Raw genomic sequence first — 19,232 nt, 5'->3', positions numbered from 1 at the left:
GACCAGCCTGGCCAACATGGTAAAACCCCATCTCTACTAAAAAAAAAAAAAAAATATGAAAATTAGCCATGTATGGTGGCAGGCGCCTGTAATCCCAGCTACTTGGGAGGCTGAGGCAGGAGAATCACTTGAACTCAGGAGGCAGAGGTTACAGTGAGCCGAGATTAGGCCACTGCACTCCAGCCTAGGGGACAAGAGCAAGACTCCATCTCAAAAAAAAAAAAAAAAAAGTAAAACAAATGGAAACTGCCAGTGGGTAAGTTGTTTTCCCAAAATAAAACTACCAGTAAGCGATGGACTGGGACTTGACTGGAAAGCCTGAGCTCCTGCTGCTTGGCCAGTGCCTCTTTCTGTGATCAAAACCATCATGGAGGCCCGGGCAGAGGACCTCTACCGGAAATCAGCTCAGGGAGGTATTAATTCTGCCTCAGAGAACTGGATGATGTTTGACAAAGGGAATGATATTTGAGCTGGGCTTTGGAGGTCAGAGTATTCTGCAAGGCAGCGAGGGAGAGGAAGGCATGTCAAGATCAGAGAACAGTGCGTACCCTGGCGTGACTAGACTGTATGGGGCGTGTGTAGGGCTTGGCAGGGGAGAGGTGGCAAGGAGCACTGGGGGTTGAGACTGGAACGTTGGGTCAGAGCCAGTTGGAAGGACTTGGCTTAAATGCCAGACTTGGGCTTTATCCTGCAGGCCACAGAGAGCCACCGGTGTCATGGGGGAGGCTGAGCTTTTAGGAAACTACCTGGGTTGAGGAGGGACTGAATTTGGGGAAGAACTGGAGTCAGGGAAAGACAGGTTAACAGGCCATTGCCGTAGTTCAGGCAAGGAATGATGACCTGAACTAGGGCAGCAACAAAGGGAGTGGAGAGGAATAGCCATGTTTGAGAAATGTTTTAAGAACTTGGTGACCAAACTGGATATGGAAGGTGAGGAAGATACAGGAGAGAAGGGGACAGGATGATTAGAGAGGGCAACATCTAAGGTAGGGAGCAATTGCAGGCTTGGTGGGGTGGTGGGAGTAGAGAAAAGGAGTTCAATGTTGACTTTAAGCTTGAAGAGTCTATAAGATAGCCCAGGAGAGACAGATGTTCCAGTGAACAATGGAGTATGGTTTAGAGCTCATGAAAGATGGTCAGGACTGGAGATATGAATCTCATTAGCGCAAGGGTGCAAACTAAAGGCTTATAGTATATTTTATTATATTGCCCAGGAAGAGCAGACAGGTCAAGTGAAGGGAGGAGAATGAAATCCTGTGCCAAACCAATATTTAGGGGCAAGAGGAACCAGTGAGGAGGGGAGAGGGCGGTAGGACCCAATGCCATTTAATCTTCATGACCACCTGGAAAGGCAGGAATCATCTCTGTATTGTGCTGAGACCTCAGTGCTTGACTTGCCTGAGGTACTGTAGCTGGAGAAGGTCAGTGTTTAAACTTGAGCCCCTCATTCAACTCCAAAGCCACTGCTTCTTCCATCCTACTAGGCGGCTGCCCTGAGAAGCTGGGAAAGAGCACGCAGAGGAGTGGAGGGAAACCAGAAATGGAGGAGTGTGTGGAAGCCGGGGAGAGCAGGGTTTCAAGGAGAGGAGGTCAATGGTGCCAAATGCCTCAGAGGGCTCAAGTAGGATGAGGACAGCAAAGACACTTTCATTTTTCAATTGAGAGGCCCATTTGGCCTTTGGGTGGCAGTTTCAGTGAAGTGGTGGGAGCGAAAGAGAAGGCAGTGGGGACTATAGAGGCTTCCTTTTCAGTATTCATGGGACTTGCCCCACAAGCCCACACATGCAAATGCTATCCTAACCCAACTCTGCTCACCTCATGTTTAGAATAGCTGCTTAACCCGTCAGATGCCTGCCACCCTCCCCGTCCCAACTCCATTCACTCTGCAACAATAGCAATGAACATTATGGTGAAGGCAGGGACCATTTTTCCTTACACCAGGGAAGATGTCAGAGGAGGTGGAGGCAGGGGTGTTGTCTCCATCTTATTCCTGTTCTGTACATTACGTTGCTGCAGTGATCAGTATTTCACACTAAGAACCTCATGTCCTATTTCCAAGCTCCTGTGCATTTGAGCAAATTGTAGGCCCTCTCTAAGTCTTGGTTTCCTCATGTGTAAAACAAACAAGTTGTTAAAGGGTCCTTCAGGCTCCGATTGCCTTGAATCCCATGAAATCCAAACTCTAAAATAATCTCCTAAATAATCCTAAAGATTTGAGGCTTCTCTTCCAGGGGATCCTCATGAACTTGTTACTCTGTTATGGATACTTTCCTGCACTTAAGTAAACTATCTCTCTCTAACCCTCTGAACATAACACAACTTGCCATTATCTTTCCTCCTCACCCACCCACCCAAATTTGCACAGACACACACACACAAATCCCCACGCTATATACACACACACACACCCTTCCCCACACACACACAAACAATCCCCACCCCCCACCCACAAACACACGTCCCCCACACACACAACCCACACACACATACACACACACACACAGCCCCGCCCCCCCCAACACACACACACGCCATTATTTCGGGGCTGGGATCTGCCAGCCCCAGACATCTCACTATCTAGCTTTCTCTTACTTTGGGAGAGGAATAGGAGGGGGATAAACCCTTGATACTGCTTTCCTTTTGTCTCCTCTCCTTCCTGCTAGGTGATCATGGTAACCGGGGATCACCCTATCACAGCTAAGGCCATTGCCAAAGGTGTGGGCATCATATCAGAGGGTAATGAGACTGTGGAGGACATTGCAGCCCGGCTCAACATTCCCGTGAGTCAAGTCAATCCCAGGTGAGGCCTCTGCAGGAAGCCCCTGTTCCCCCTATCAACACGTCCTCTTGCACAGAAGGCTTGGGTGTCCCCTGGGGCTATTTGGACAGCATTTCTGGGACCTTTATAGGTCTTACCTCTGACACTGCTGTGACTGGTTCCTCAGCCCTGAGCTTGTGTCCAGGCTGTGCCACTGAATTCCCTTGTAACCTTGGAGATGTCACGTTCCCATTCCTGAGCCTCCATTGTCTCACCACAAAATTAGGATGCCATCTCCACTGCTGTAGGAGTGGGATGTGAGTAAAGAAACTAGCCCAGGGCCTAGCAAACTGCACTTACGACTCCGATGATTCCATGGTGAGGATTTAGAGTCCCATCCTCAAAGAGAAATGGGGGAAGTGAGTACTGAGGAGAGGAGAACTGAAGCAACAGGGGAAGCAGGCTCAGCAGGGAGCTTGCAGGCCGTGGTGGTGAGGAGAGGCAGGGTGCAGGAGGGGCTGGTACAGGTGCCAGGGGTCAGCTGTCTCTGCCCCCACTCACCCTCCAGAGAAGCCAAGGCGTGTGTGGTGCACGGCTCTGACCTGAAGGACATGACATCAGAGCAGCTCGATGAGATCCTCAAGAACCACACGGAGATTGTCTTTGCTCGGACGTCTCCCCAGCAGAAGCTCATCATTGTGGAGGGATGTCAGAGGCAGGTGAGCACAGCCATGGGAGGCAGATGACAGGCAGGAACTGGGGAGGCAGGGACAAGGCCAAGATAAACATGTAGTGAAGGGTGAGGGGCCAGGCTTGGGCAGGGGTTTCGTCCTCAAGTGCTGGCTGTCTTCCCTCCAGGGAGCCATTGTGGCCGTGACGGGTGACGGGGTAAACGACTCCCCTGCGCTGAAGAAGGCTGACATTGGCATTGCCATGGGCATCTCTGGCTCTGACGTCTCTAAGCAGGCAGCCGACATGATCCTGCTGGACGACAACTTTGCCTCCATCGTTACGGGGGTGGAGGAGGGTGAGGAGGCTGCATAGGCTGGGATGGTTCACAGGATACTGAAGCCAGCACCTCTGTTCCCCATCCCTTTACTCCAGTTGAAGAATCATTCCATGACTCTAGGCAGCCCAGCCTTCTTTAGCTTCCTTCGAACACAAAATCTTCCTCTCTTGGGAAGACCGGCAGCCATGCTTCAGGGGCTGGGGGTGGGGAAGAGTCCCTCTGACCTCCCTGATGCCCTCAGAATCTCCCCACAGGCCGCCTGATCTTTGACAACTTGAAGAAATCCATCGCCTACACCCTGACCAGCAACATCCCGGAGATCACCCCCTTCCTGCTGTTCATCATTGCCAACATCCCCCTGCCTCTGGGCACTGTGACCATCCTCTGCATTGACCTGGGCACGGATATGGTGAGCACAGGTGGTGGAGGAGGGGACAGGCAAGGCAATCATGATGGCACAGTGGCAGGGGGAAGGGGTGCACTGGGGCAGCGGTCCCAGCTGTGGGAGTTACAGGAGACACGCACAGGCCTGGAAGACAATGGGGTCTGAATACATGCTTTTTAAACTGTGTCAAAGATCTTCACTGTCGGAGATCAGTTGCTCCTGTCGTCTCCTACACTCCTTCAAAAATGTCCTCCCTGCCCCACTTCCTACCCCACACAGGTTCCTGCCATCTCCTTGGCCTATGAGGCAGCTGAGAGTGACATCATGAAGCGGCAGCCGCGAAACTCCCAGACAGACAAGCTGGTGAATGAGAGGCTCATCAGCATGGCCTATGGACAGATCGGTGCGCCAAGCCCTGGGGCTCGGGAGGGAACCCAAGAGGATTCTTTTCCCAGCTTTCAGAGGAATGAGCCCCAAGCAAAATTCCAGGACAAGGGCCAGCTACCCAAGGGTCAGGGACCTCCATCTCTGGCCCTGAGGGGCTGTGCCCCTTCTGTTTCCTGCTCTGACCCTACCCCTGCCTTTGCCCCTCTACCCACAGGGATGATCCAGGCACTGGGTGGCTTCTTCACCTACTTTGTGATCCTGGCAGAGAACGGTTTCCTGCCATCACGGCTACTGGGAATCCGCCTTGACTGGGATGACCGGACCATGAACGATCTGGAGGACAGCTATGGACAGGAGTGGGTGAGTGGCACTGTGTAAGTGCAGTGCGCGTGTGTGAAGGTGTGGGGAGCTGAATGCCTGGCAGGAGTGGCCAGTAGTGGCCAATAGGGACTGGGGCTAGGGGTGGATCAGGAGAAACCTTGCTACCTTCTGGTCTTACCCTTTCCTCCGACACTTTCATCTCTCTCTGCCCACCCTCCCTCCAGACCTATGAGCAGCGGAAGGTGGTGGAGTTCACGTGCCACACGGCATTCTTTGCCAGCATCGTGGTGGTGCAGTGGGCTGACCTCATCATTTGCAAGACCCGTCGCAACTCAGTCTTCCAGCAGGGCATGAAGTGAGTGCCCACCCCACAGCACCTGCCCACCTCGGCTCCGGGCACACTCACCAACCCACACAGGCCAGGCTTCCCACTCAGCCCTGGCCCAGAGTTGTAAGGAGGGCATCAGATTTTAATCTTCCATCTGTATATCCATAGATAGGTTTCATAGAGAAGAGAGAAGCCATGCTTCAAGCTCCTAATTTTGCATTTTGTTATCATCTCTCTCCACCTTCCTTCTCTCCCTCCCTCCCTCCCTCCTTTCCCCCATCTCCTACTTGAGTGCCACCTGCTCCCATCCTTTGCCCATCCCCAAATTCAGTGTCTTTTTTGCCCACCACTGGCTTTCCGCAGGCAGCCTAGTTTATAGCACTCGCACTGTGGTTCTGGAGGCCACATGCTGCCGAGGATCCAGTTCAGTGCCTTCTTGCAGTGTGAGTTACAACGTGCCAGGCACTGTGCTAAGTGCCTAACACATTGTTTAGCCTCATGATAGCTCTATGAGGTGGGTATTACTGTTTACATTTCATGGATAAGAGGCCCCAGACAGGTTAAATGATGTGCCCAAGGTCACCAAGATGGTAAGGGTTCACCAGACCTGTCTCTAAAGCCCAGCCCTGGCTATTACCCAACATTTCTGTGCTCACACCGTCTGGCACTGTTTGGAACTCAATAATGACTGTGATTCTAGTATGGGTGGTGGTTGAGCGCTGAGGGTTTCATGCTGGTTTCTTTTATTTTCTCCTACCATAAACAATGGCCACAATTCTTCACATGAGCTTGTTACAGTTTCTTAGTCTGGGGCTGGGGAGGGTGGGGAGAAGATGCCAAAGTGAAGTTAATAACACTTAAGGTCCAAGGGAGAACAAAGTGAAAAGCCTGTTAGATAAACAAAGGTAATATGAAGGAAGGAGATTCCAGTAAGCTAAAAATACTAATGGGAAAAAATGCAGTTTGAAGAGAACAAGGAGCAGAGAGTCTTAAGAAATTGGGTATAGTTCTGGAACCTGGGACTTGCTATGCACTGCGTGGATGACACAGGAAGATGGGAACATGGCCACACTGGCTACATCCAGCCCATCTTAGAGGCAGATGGGAAAAATAGCCAATGAAAGTCGGGCTGGGTACAGAGGAAGAGTACTACACCGCAGGCCTCACCTTAGGTCCCTGGGCCACTGGGGATCCTCAGAGATGCTATTTGTCTTATTTTGAAAAGCTTTATGAAAATAAAGCACCCACCTATGAGAAGGCAACCAGACTTACTAATGTGTCATTCTTAGGCAAAAGCCAAGAGCACATATCATGAAGTAGTGATCGAATGCTGATCCACAGTTCTGTTTGGAAGCCATGGATAGTTCTAATTAATTTTAAATGGGAAAATGTATTCAATACTTATTCACAAATATAGCTTGAGAGACAAACAATTAAATGTGGCCTTTACAGAAGAAAATAAGGAGGTCTTTAGTGAGTGAAAATTTGGAAATCACTGGCCTGCACCAAAAAGAGGTACCCTGTGTAAGAATACAAAAGATGAAGTAGCAGTGCACAGTGGTTCACACCTGTAATCCCAGCACTTTGGGAGGCCGAGACAGGAGAATCACTTGAACTCAGGAGGCAGAGGTTACAGTGAGCCGAGATTAGGCCACTGCACTCCAGCCTAGGGGACAAGAGCAAGACTCCATCTCAAAAAAAAAAAAAAAAAAGTAAAACAAATGGAAACTGCCAGTGGGTAAGTTGTTTTCCCAAAATAAAACTACCAGTAAGCGATGGACTGGGACTTGACTGGAAAGCCTGAGCTCCTGCTGCTTGGCCAGTGCCTCTTTCTGTGATCAAAACCATCATGGAGGCCCGGGCAGAGGACCTCTACCGGAAATCAGCTCAGGGAGGTATTAATTCTGCCTCAGAGAACTGGATGATGTTTGACAAAGGGAATGATATTTGAGCTGGGCTTTGGAGGTCAGAGTATTCTGCAAGGCAGCGAGGGAGAGGAAGGCATGTCAAGATCAGAGAACAGTGCGTACCCTGGCGTGACTAGACTGTATGGGGCGTGTGTAGGGCTTGGCAGGGGAGAGGTGGCAAGGAGCACTGGGGGTTGAGACTGGAACGTTGGGTCAGAGCCAGTTGGAAGGACTTGGCTTAAATGCCAGACTTGGGCTTTATCCTGCAGGCCACAGAGAGCCACCGGTGTCATGGGGGAGGCTGAGCTTTTAGGAAACTACCTGGGTTGAGGAGGGACTGAATTTGGGGAAGAACTGGAGTCAGGGAAAGACAGGTTAACAGGCCATTGCCGTAGTTCAGGCAAGGAATGATGACCTGAACTAGGGCAGCAACAAAGGGAGTGGAGAGGAATAGCCATGTTTGAGAAATGTTTTAAGAACTTGGTGACCAAACTGGATATGGAAGGTGAGGAAGATACAGGAGAGAAGGGGACAGGATGATTAGAGAGGGCAACATCTAAGGTAGGGAGCAATTGCAGGCTTGGTGGGGTGGTGGGAGTAGAGAAAAGGAGTTCAATGTTGACTTTAAGCTTGAAGAGTCTATAAGATAGCCCAGGAGAGACAGATGTTCCAGTGAACAATGGAGTATGGTTTAGAGCTCATGAAAGATGGTCAGGACTGGAGATATGAATCTCATTAGCGCAAGGGTGCAAACTAAAGGCTTATAGTATATTTTATTATATTGCCCAGGAAGAGCAGACAGGTCAAGTGAAGGGAGGAGAATGAAATCCTGTGCCAAACCAATATTTAGGGGCAAGAGGAACCAGTGAGGAGGGGAGAGGGCGGTAGGACCCAATGCCATTTAATCTTCATGACCACCTGGAAAGGCAGGAATCATCTCTGTATTGTGCTGAGACCTCAGTGCTTGACTTGCCTGAGGTACTGTAGCTGGAGAAGGTCAGTGTTTAAACTTGAGCCCCTCATTCAACTCCAAAGCCACTGCTTCTTCCATCCTACTAGGCGGCTGCCCTGAGAAGCTGGGAAAGAGCACGCAGAGGAGTGGAGGGAAACCAGAAATGGAGGAGTGTGTGGAAGCCGGGGAGAGCAGGGTTTCAAGGAGAGGAGGTCAATGGTGCCAAATGCCTCAGAGGGCTCAAGTAGGATGAGGACAGCAAAGACACTTTCATTTTTCAATTGAGAGGCCCATTTGGCCTTTGGGTGGCAGTTTCAGTGAAGTGGTGGGAGCGAAAGAGAAGGCAGTGGGGACTATAGAGGCTTCCTTTTCAGTATTCATGGGACTTGCCCCACAAGCCCACACATGCAAATGCTATCCTAACCCAACTCTGCTCACCTCATGTTTAGAATAGCTGCTTAACCCGTCAGATGCCTGCCACCCTCCCCGTCCCAACTCCATTCACTCTGCAACAATAGCAATGAACATTATGGTGAAGGCAGGGACCATTTTTCCTTACACCAGGGAAGATGTCAGAGGAGGTGGAGGCAGGGGTGTTGTCTCCATCTTATTCCTGTTCTGTACATTACGTTGCTGCAGTGATCAGTATTTCACACTAAGAACCTCATGTCCTATTTCCAAGCTCCTGTGCATTTGAGCAAATTGTAGGCCCTCTCTAAGTCTTGGTTTCCTCATGTGTAAAACAAACAAGTTGTTAAAGGGTCCTTCAGGCTCCGATTGCCTTGAATCCCATGAAATCCAAACTCTAAAATAATCTCCTAAATAATCCTAAAGATTTGAGGCTTCTCTTCCAGGGGATCCTCATGAACTTGTTACTCTGTTATGGATACTTTCCTGCACTTAAGTAAACTATCTCTCTCTAACCCTCTGAACATAACACAACTTGCCATTATCTTTCCTCCTCACCCACCCACCCAAATTTGCACAGACACACACACACAAATCCCCACGCTATATACACACACACACACCCTTCCCCACACACACACAAACAATCCCCACCCCCCACCCACAAACACACGTCCCCCACACACACAACCCACACACACATACACACACACACACAGCCCCGCCCCCCCCAACACACACACACGCCATTATTTCGGGGCTGGGATCTGCCAGCCCCAGACATCTCACTATCTAGCTTTCTCTTACTTTGGGAGAGGAATAGGAGGGGGATAAACCCTTGATACTGCTTTCCTTTTGTCTCCTCTCCTTCCTGCTAGGTGATCATGGTAACCGGGGATCACCCTATCACAGCTAAGGCCATTGCCAAAGGTGTGGGCATCATATCAGAGGGTAATGAGACTGTGGAGGACATTGCAGCCCGGCTCAACATTCCCGTGAGTCAAGTCAATCCCAGGTGAGGCCTCTGCAGGAAGCCCCTGTTCCCCCTATCAACACGTCCTCTTGCACAGAAGGCTTGGGTGTCCCCTGGGGCTATTTGGACAGCATTTCTGGGACCTTTATAGGTCTTACCTCTGACACTGCTGTGACTGGTTCCTCAGCCCTGAGCTTGTGTCCAGGCTGTGCCACTGAATTCCCTTGTAACCTTGGAGATGTCACGTTCCCATTCCTGAGCCTCCATTGTCTCACCACAAAATTAGGATGCCATCTCCACTGCTGTAGGAGTGGGATGTGAGTAAAGAAACTAGCCCAGGGCCTAGCAAACTGCACTTACGACTCCGATGATTCCATGGTGAGGATTTAGAGTCCCATCCTCAAAGAGAAATGGGGGAAGTGAGTACTGAGGAGAGGAGAACTGAAGCAACAGGGGAAGCAGGCTCAGCAGGGAGCTTGCAGGCCGTGGTGGTGAGGAGAGGCAGGGTGCAGGAGGGGCTGGTACAGGTGCCAGGGGTCAGCTGTCTCTGCCCCCACTCACCCTCCAGAGAAGCCAAGGCGTGTGTGGTGCACGGCTCTGACCTGAAGGACATGACATCAGAGCAGCTCGATGAGATCCTCAAGAACCACACGGAGATTGTCTTTGCTCGGACGTCTCCCCAGCAGAAGCTCATCATTGTGGAGGGATGTCAGAGGCAGGTGAGCACAGCCATGGGAGGCAGATGACAGGCAGGAACTGGGGAGGCAGGGACAAGGCCAAGATAAACATGTAGTGAAGGGTGAGGGGCCAGGCTTGGGCAGGGGTTTCGTCCTCAAGTGCTGGCTGTCTTCCCTCCAGGGAGCCATTGTGGCCGTGACGGGTGACGGGGTAAACGACTCCCCTGCGCTGAAGAAGGCTGACATTGGCATTGCCATGGGCATCTCTGGCTCTGACGTCTCTAAGCAGGCAGCCGACATGATCCTGCTGGACGACAACTTTGCCTCCATCGTTACGGGGGTGGAGGAGGGTGAGGAGGCTGCATAGGCTGGGATGGTTCACAGGATACTGAAGCCAGCACCTCTGTTCCCCATCCCTTTACTCCAGTTGAAGAATCATTCCATGACTCTAGGCAGCCCAGCCTTCTTTAGCTTCCTTCGAACACAAAATCTTCCTCTCTTGGGAAGACCGGCAGCCATGCTTCAGGGGCTGGGGGTGGGGAAGAGTCCCTCTGACCTCCCTGATGCCCTCAGAATCTCCCCACAGGCCGCCTGATCTTTGACAACTTGAAGAAATCCATCGCCTACACCCTGACCAGCAACATCCCGGAGATCACCCCCTTCCTGCTGTTCATCATTGCCAACATCCCCCTGCCTCTGGGCACTGTGACCATCCTCTGCATTGACCTGGGCACGGATATGGTGAGCACAGGTGGTGGAGGAGGGGACAGGCAAGGCAATCATGATGGCACAGTGGCAGGGGGAAGGGGTGCACTGGGGCAGCGGTCCCAGCTGTGGGAGTTACAGGAGACACGCACAGGCCTGGAAGACAATGGGGTCTGAATACATGCTTTTTAAACTGTGTCAAAGATCTTCACTGTCGGAGATCAGTTGCTCCTGTCGTCTCCTACACTCCTTCAAAAATGTCCTCCCTGCCCCACTTCCTACCCCACACAGGTTCCTGCCATCTCCTTGGCCTATGAGGCAGCTGAGAGTGACATCATGAAGCGGCAGCCGCGAAACTCCCAGACAGACAAGCTGGTGAATGAGAGGCTCATCAGCATGGCCTATGGACAGATCGGTGCGCCAAGCCCTGGGGCTCGGGAGGGAACCCAAGAGGATTCTTTTCCCAGCTTTCAGAGGAATGAGCCCCAAGCAAAATTCCAGGACAAGGGCCAGCTACCCAAGGGTCAGGGACCTCCATCTCTGGCCCTGAGGGGCTGTGCCCCTTCTGTTTCCTGCTCTGACCCTACCCCTGCCTTTGCCCCTCTACCCACAGGGATGATCCAGGCACTGGGTGGCTTCTTCACCTACTTTGTGATCCTGGCAGAGAACGGTTTCCTGCCATCACGGCTACTGGGAATCCGCCTTGACTGGGATGACCGGACCATGAACGATCTGGAGGACAGCTATGGACAGGAGTGGGTGAGTGGCACTGTGTAAGTGCAGTGCGCGTGTGTGAAGGTGTGGGGAGCTGAATGCCTGGCAGGAGTGGCCAGTAGTGGCCAATAGGGACTGGGGCTAGGGGTGGATCAGGAGAAACCTTGCTACCTTCTGGTCTTACCCTTTCCTCCGACACTTTCATCTCTCTCTGCCCACCCTCCCTCCAGACCTATGAGCAGCGGAAGGTGGTGGAGTTCACGTGCCACACGGCATTCTTTGCCAGCATCGTGGTGGTGCAGTGGGCTGACCTCATCATTTGCAAGACCCGTCGCAACTCAGTCTTCCAGCAGGGCATGAAGTGAGTGCCCACCCCACAGCACCTGCCCACCTCGGCTCCGGGCACACTCACCAACCCACACAGGCCAGGCTTCCCACTCAGCCCTGGCCCAGAGTTGTAAGGAGGGCATCAGATTTTAATCTTCCATCTGTATATCCATAGATAGGTTTCATAGAGAAGAGAGAAGCCATGCTTCAAGCTCCTAATTTTGCATTTTGTTATCATCTCTCTCCACCTTCCTTCTCTCCCTCCCTCCCTCCCTCCTTTCCCCCATCTCCTACTTGAGTGCCACCTGCTCCCATCCTTTGCCCATCCCCAAATTCAGTGTCTTTTTTGCCCACCACTGGCTTTCCGCAGGCAGCCTAGTTTATAGCACTCGCACTGTGGTTCTGGAGGCCACATGCTGCCGAGGATCCAGTTCAGTGCCTTCTTGCAGTGTGAGTTACAACGTGCCAGGCACTGTGCTAAGTGCCTAACACATTGTTTAGCCTCATGATAGCTCTATGAGGTGGGTATTACTGTTTACATTTCATGGATAAGAGGCCCCAGACAGGTTAAATGATGTGCCCAAGGTCACCAAGATGGTAAGGGTTCACCAGACCTGTCTCTAAAGCCCAGCCCTGGCTATTACCCAACATTTCTGTGCTCACACCGTCTGGCACTGTTTGGAACTCAATAATGACTGTGATTCTAGTATGGGTGGTGGTTGAGCGCTGAGGGTTTCATGCTGGTTTCTTTTATTTTCTCCTACCATAAACAATGGCCACAATTCTTCACATGAGCTTGTTACAGTTTCTTAGTCTGGGGCTGGGGAGGGTGGGGAGAAGATGCCAAAGTGAAGTTAATAACACTTAAGGTCCAAGGGAGAACAAAGTGAAAAGCCTGTTAGATAAACAAAGGTAATATGAAGGAAGGAGATTCCAGTAAGCTAAAAATACTAATGGGAAAAAATGCAGTTTGAAGAGAACAAGGAGCAGAGAGTCTTAAGAAATTGGGTATAGTTCTGGAACCTGGGACTTGCTATGCACTGCGTGGATGACACAGGAAGATGGGAACATGGCCACACTGGCTACATCCAGCCCATCTTAGAGGCAGATGGGAAAAATAGCCAATGAAAGTCGGGCTGGGTACAGAGGAAGAGTACTACACCGCAGGCCTCACCTTAGGTCCCTGGGCCACTGGGGATCCTCAGAGATGCTATTTGTCTTATTTTGAAAAGCTTTATGAAAATAAAGCACCCACCTATGAGAAGGCAACCAGACTTACTAATGTGTCATTCTTAGGCAAAAGCCAAGAGCACATATCATGAAGTAGTGATCGAATGCTGATCCACAGTTCTGTTTGGAAGCCATGGATAGTTCTAATTAATTTTAAATGGGAAAATGTATTCAATACTTATTCACAAATATAGCTTGAGAGACAAACAATTAAATGTGGCCTTTACAGAAGAAAATAAGGAGGTCTTTAGTGAGTGAAAATTTGGAAATCACTGGCCTGCACCAAAAAGAGGTACCCTGTGTAAGAATACAAAAGATGAAGTAGCAGTGCACAGTGGTTCACACCTGTAATCCCAGCACTTTGGGAGGCCGAGACAGGAGAATCACTTGAGCCCAAGAGTTTGGTACTAGCCTGGGCGCATGGTGAAACTCTATCTCTACAAAAAATACAAAAATTAACAGGGCATGGTGGCGCACACCTGTAATTCCAGCTACTGGAGAGGCTGAGGCAAGAGGATCACTTGAGCCCAGGAGGTGGGGATTACAGTGAGCTGTGATTGTGCAGCCTGGGCAACAGAGTAAGACTCTGTCTCAAAAAAAAAAGAAAAAAAAAAAGTGGAATAACAATATGACTAACATTTTCCATGTTTCAGAGCTTTTCACGTGTTATCTCCCTTAATTTTCCCAGCAACCCTATGATAAAAATGTAAAATCTCCATTTTATAGAGAAGGAACATGAGGCTCAGAGAAATTCAACATTGCCTGCAACCCAAAACTAGTCAATGGCAGAATTGGGAATAGATACCACCTGTCTGACTGCAGAAACTGCCCTCAGAACCTCCTTATTCTATCCTGCTTTTCAATTCTGATACAGTGAACATATATTAACCACTTATTATGCAGTGAGCATCCCCTTTACATTCTCTGAATTCAATATCTATGATGAAACCACCACCAGGAACTGTGGGAGATGCTGAGACGGTAGAAGACACACATGGGCCCTGCACTGAAGGAGCTTTCAAGCATCTTGCTCGGGAGACGACACTTTCACGGGCCCTATGCCTGGAGCAATAACAAGATCATGAGACAGGCCCTATGTTGACCACCGTGTCTCCAGTACAGAACATGTCACCCAACACCTAGAAACAATTATTTAATGAATGAATATACGTGCAATAGACAACATTCGGAGGTAAACTCAGTAAGCAGAAAAACAAGTAACATCTTCCTTTGGTTACATAAAGCCTGAGAAGAGGATGTTGGAAGAAGACATGGGATTATGTCATTTAGAATTCTCTCTCATCTTTGCCTTGCACCCCAGGGGTATCCCAGGATCTCTGCCTCCTTGATCCCCCTTCACCTACCACCCTCCTTTCTTTGCCTTTCAGGAACAAGATCCTGATTTTTGGGCTCCTGGAGGAGACGGCGTTGGCTGCCTTTCTCTCTTACTGCCCAGGCATGGGTGTAGCCCTCCGCATGTACCCGCTCAAGTGAGTGTCTCTTTCGGGCAGCCTGAGTGGTCATACAGGTGGCCTTCAGCCTCCTCCAGGATCCAAGTTCTGATCGGTTTGAATGCTCCTTTATGTGATGGCCGCCAAGCTGACCTCTGATGCTCCTGACACTCTCCTCCATTGCTTTCAGAGTCACCTGGTGGTTTTGCGCCTTCCCCTATAGCCTCCTCATCTTCATCTATGACGAGGTCCGAAAGCTTATCCTGCGGCGGTATCCTGGTGGTAAGCCCCTCCACATCACCCCCAGCAAAGTGCAAGCCCCTCCACCAGCTCCTCCCTCCAGGACCATACACAGACTCCACTCCCACTACTGGTTCCTGCTCCTGTTCCTCAACACCCTCAGATCCTGGGGTCCCAGGTCCCAGGAGCCCTGACTCTTTCGAACGTGTTGTCTCTGCCCTCTTCCTGTCAGATTCTAAGTCCCGCCTAACTCACAGTTGGTCTCCGAGGCCCTCCACTTTCCACCTGAAACTACAGAACATCAGAATTAGAAGGGCCTTTCCAGGTCACCTAGTCCCACCTCCATATTTTACAGATAGAGGAGGCTCAGAGGTGAATCTGTTCAGGATCACAAAGCAAAGAATAGCAGGACTGGTACTAGAACCCAGGCCTCCTGATCCCCATGCATCAACCGACAAGTTATTGGTTTTCCTATAAATGTTTTTTGTCACTTAGTAGAGGTTAAAATATGGTGGCTTACAAACCAAATACTGTCCAGGGATACTGTTTGGTTTGACCTGTCCCATATTTTTTGTGTGTGGGGAGGAGGGGGGATTAATTGGTCCAGTATAGAAAATTTGGGGTCTTTCACATAAAATCTGAATTCGACTTCTCCTGAAGAATCAGAAGAGCTGTTAACCCCATGTTCACACCTCTGCACAGCAATAATGGACAGCTGCTCCCTTAGACTCTCATTCGTTACCTGAAGAGGCCCTGTGGCATTTGCATTTTCACCCGCGACCTACTCTGCCCCAGCCTCCACTGTGCTAAATACAAGTCTCCCCTAAAGGCAGGCTCACCCTCCCTTCCTTTGACCTATGGCTTCAGCTTACTGGACCTGCTTCTCCTCCCTTACACCTTCCTTTTTTTTTTTTTTTTTGAGACAGAGTGTCACTCTGTCCCCTAGCCAGGAGTGTAGAGCAGTGGCGCGATCTTGGCTCACTGCAACCTCTGCCTCCTGGGTTCAAGCGATTATCTTGCCTCAGCCTCCAGAGTAGCTAGGATTGCAGGCACATGCCTCCACGCCCAACTAATTTTTTGTATTTTTAGTAGAGACAGGGTTTCACTGTGTTAGCCAGGAGTCTCGATCTCCACCTGCCTCGACCTCCCAATGTGCTGGGATTATAGGCGTGAGCCACTGCTCCTGGCCTCCTTTCACCTTCCTAAGCCACTTTCCTCCGTGCCCTTCACCAGGCTTCTCCTTCTACCTGGCCTCAGCGACCCAAGTCCCTAGGATATTGATATCTTGCCTTCTTTTAAGTTCACACTGCAATCTCCACTCCCAATCTCTCTAACAGGCTGGGTGGAGAAGGAGACATACTACTGACCCCATTGGAAGAAGAACCAGGCACAGAAAGATGGGGAGCTCTGGAGGTGTTGTGGTGATGGAGAGGGATGGAAATAACGGGTGGCGTTGGGTGGCAAGATTTGGGGAGAGATAATGAGGCAACTCAGCAGGCTAAGTTGCGGGGTAAATAAATTGGAGTGATGACCCCATAGACCTAACTGTGAACAATCAGATTAGACACTACATTAGAGTCCCCCCACCAGATGCTTTTCTATCCCACTCCACTATGTTGTCTATTTTTTCTGAGGAATTAAGGGTTACCCCACCCTCTCCACTCCCATCCCTTCAATCCCACCTCCTACTGTAATAGATCAGCATCCAAAGGCAGGAACCTGTCTAAACCAGAAGGAAGCCCTCTCAGATCACCCCAGCTTCACTCCACTTCCCACTTCCACCCCCGTTGGCTTCCTGCAGGGCTCTATCCCTGGCTTCCTCTTCAGACCTTGCAATCACAAAAGGTTCTTCGGGTGAGTGCAAGAGCCTGAGGCTGGAAAAGGCTGACTTGTCTCCCAGTCAAGGCTGGTAAGGGACCTGCAGGGAGAGCTGGGCAGACAGGTGGGAGGTGGGGGTAGTGCTGGCTGGAGGAAGGAAACAACAAAGGAAGCGAGGTAGTGCCAATGACAAGACATTTGACGTGTCTTGAGTCTCCAGATAGATGTCATGGACTCCAGCTCTATGTCCTGCCTTTTAGAATACCCCACTGGCAGAACAAACTCAGATCTCATCAGGGTAGCAGCAAAGGCAGGACCAGAAGGCAATCAAGAGCTTCCAGAAACGCCACACCTGTGTGCCACAGAATTCCCCGCTGACCCTTGGTTAGGGGTCCTCTTGGTCCACAAGGCCCAGATGTCACTCATGTAATTAATAACACCTCACCTTCTGTAATACTAAGTCCTCAGAGCTCCATGCTGTTCTGAGAGGGATGGCCACAAGTTTTTTCCCAACCCCTTCCATTCCCTTTCTCTTCATGCCTATCCCGATGAACCTGCATCATTCCCTGGCACTGCCAAGGCAACCCTAGAAAAGGAGTTCCCTAGCCATTGGCTAGAATCAGGGTGGAGAAATTCCCAGAACCTTCCTGTCTCCCAGGGTAGGGACATGTATGCTTCCAGGGACAAGCTTAGGTCATGAACATGATCAGAACCTTTGGACAAGAGGAAAAATATGACGAGATTTGCTTTTGCCAGGCGCGGTGGCTCACGCCTGTAATCCCAGCACTTTGGGAGGCTGAGGCAGGTGGATCATGAGGTCAGGAGTTCGAGGCCAGCCTGGCCAACATGATGAAACCCTGTCTCTACTAAAAATACAAAAAAATTAGCCAGGCATGGTGGCGCACACCTGTAATCCCAGCTACTCAGGAGGCTGAGGCAGAATTGCTTGAACCTGGGAGGCAGAGGTTGTAGTGAGCTGAGATCATGCCTTTGCACTCCAGCCTGGGTGAAAGAGCAAGACTCCATCTCAAAAAAAAAAAAAAAAAAATTTGCTTTTGACATCTTAGGTGGCAGGGCTATTCCCTCCAGGCAAATGCCCTTCACACCGACGATCATTGTGCCCACTTTCCCTGGGCTGGAGAGTTGGTTTCAGTTTCCCACAGGAGATACCTTTCTTTCCCTTACTCCCTATCTAACATTTTTGCTCTGCAGGCATCTTTGCCCATTCTCTAAGCCTGGCTTAGAAGGCACTGGGAATGTCCTGTAGAGAGAGACCTAGATAAGTCATGCAAATGAGAGAGACATCTGAGGAAAATGGGAGACCTAAGGCAGACAGGAAGGAAGCACAAAAGACAAGCATTGGGTCAGACCCATAAACCACCTCCCAAATGCTGTCATTTCATTGCACTGGAATTTAGCTTTATCAGAAGCACCTGGAAGTAAGGGAGTCATTGCCTTGGGCCTGGGAATCTAAGTGGGAGACCATATTAATTTGGGTCCGATTAATTGGAGATTACTAACTGTGGACAAAAGTTTATCTTTGCACAATCAAAAATGGCATTTGTTTAGTAAATTAAGAGTATAAACAATATTGCTAGAGGTGGCATGTTTAGTCTACCGAAAACAATACTTTTCAGGCACTTTAGAAATATCCTTTTAGAAGCAGCAAGTGCATGGGCTAATTATCATCAATCTTTATGTATTTGTTAAAGAAACATCTACAGGATCTTTATTGGTGACCTTTTGTAAGACATTAGTTTGAGGTACTACCTATGTACTTGAAAATAATAAAGTTGCATTTCTTTATGAAAAAAAGAAATCTCTTCCATAATTCAGATTTCTATACTTTATACTTGCCTCCCCCCTAAATTGTGATATTGCAATGTGTGCTGTGGCAGAACTTGGCTTGTAGGGGAAACAACAAAGAGATAGCAAGTGTCAGGGATGGGAGGGAAATGGTCTGGGAGCAGATGACGTCCGTGGAGAAAACGAGAGGGGAAGAAGTTAGGTTGCAAAATAACCTACAAGAAACTATAGTAGGAGCCTCCTTCCTCACGCTGATCCCACCCTAAGAGCCACAAGGGTTTGTCCAGGGCAGGGAAGGGCCTGTGAGTCTATGAAGACCCAGATCCTCAGGGGCACTTCTGCTTTTTCTGTTCCAGACCAAAATCAGGCCACTCTCGATCTGATGGGATGGAGGAAGGAGATAGTGGGTTGAGGGGCCCAAGAGTCAACACCAATTCACAATCTGTACTTCATGCAGAGCTTTGTCCTGGGTGCTCTCTTTAAGGGGTGGAGGGGGTAAAGTGGATGCAATCCTTGAAATTCACCTGAATAGTAGACATCAGAAACCATCATGGACAGAATGTAATGGGCAGGGAGAGAGAAAGACACCAACTCTTACAACCTGTGCCAGGATCTCAGAATAATGGTCAGAAGTCAATTCTTGCCCAAGCCATATTGCAGCCCCTTTATTATGACTCTAACAGTGTCATTAATGACAGTTATAGTAGTAGTGATTATAAGAGCATTAACCGCAGCTCATTTTGTGCCACAACTATGCCAAAATTTTATTTGTATAGTCTCTGTTCAACCCACTGCAGGGCCTTTATTCTTGATGGCCCTTCTGCCAGGAACACTCT

General features: G+C 49.9%; 2 protein-coding genes across 2 annotated transcripts; both read left to right on the top strand.

Moving 5' to 3' along the window:
* Positions 1 to 2,961: 2,961 nt before the first annotated feature.
* LOC105522976 (sodium/potassium-transporting ATPase subunit alpha-2-like) lies at positions 2,962 to 5,386 on the top strand. The gene is made up of 6 exons (XM_011957660.1): positions 2,962 to 3,477; positions 3,617 to 3,785; positions 4,022 to 4,176; positions 4,432 to 4,555; positions 4,754 to 4,899; positions 5,085 to 5,386. Exons 1-6 carry the CDS (start codon positions 3,169 to 3,171, stop codon positions 5,217 to 5,219), a joined length of 1,038 nt encoding a protein of 345 aa, XP_011813050.1. The 5' UTR covers positions 2,962 to 3,168; the 3' UTR covers positions 5,220 to 5,386.
* A 4,245-nt stretch (positions 5,387 to 9,631) lies between these two features.
* Positions 9,632 to 18,405, top strand: LOC105522975 (sodium/potassium-transporting ATPase subunit alpha-2-like). Its single transcript, XM_011957659.1, has 9 exons — positions 9,632 to 10,147; positions 10,287 to 10,455; positions 10,692 to 10,846; positions 11,102 to 11,225; positions 11,424 to 11,569; positions 11,755 to 11,885; positions 14,470 to 14,571; positions 14,723 to 14,814; positions 16,110 to 18,405. The coding sequence occupies exons 1-9, from the start codon at positions 9,839 to 9,841 to the stop codon at positions 16,136 to 16,138; spliced, it is 1,257 nt and encodes a 418-aa protein (XP_011813049.1). The 5' UTR covers positions 9,632 to 9,838; the 3' UTR covers positions 16,139 to 18,405.
* The last annotated feature ends 827 nt before the right edge of the window (positions 18,406 to 19,232 follow it).

The sequence above is a fragment of the Colobus angolensis genome, unplaced genomic scaffold (genome assembly GCF_000951035.1).
Source record: "Colobus angolensis palliatus isolate OR3802 unplaced genomic scaffold, Cang.pa_1.0 Scaffold447, whole genome shotgun sequence".
NCBI lineage: Eukaryota > Metazoa > Chordata > Mammalia > Primates > Cercopithecidae > Colobus > Colobus angolensis.
The sequence above is the reverse complement of the archived record's forward strand: the minus strand, read 5'-3'. Positions and strand labels throughout refer to the sequence as shown.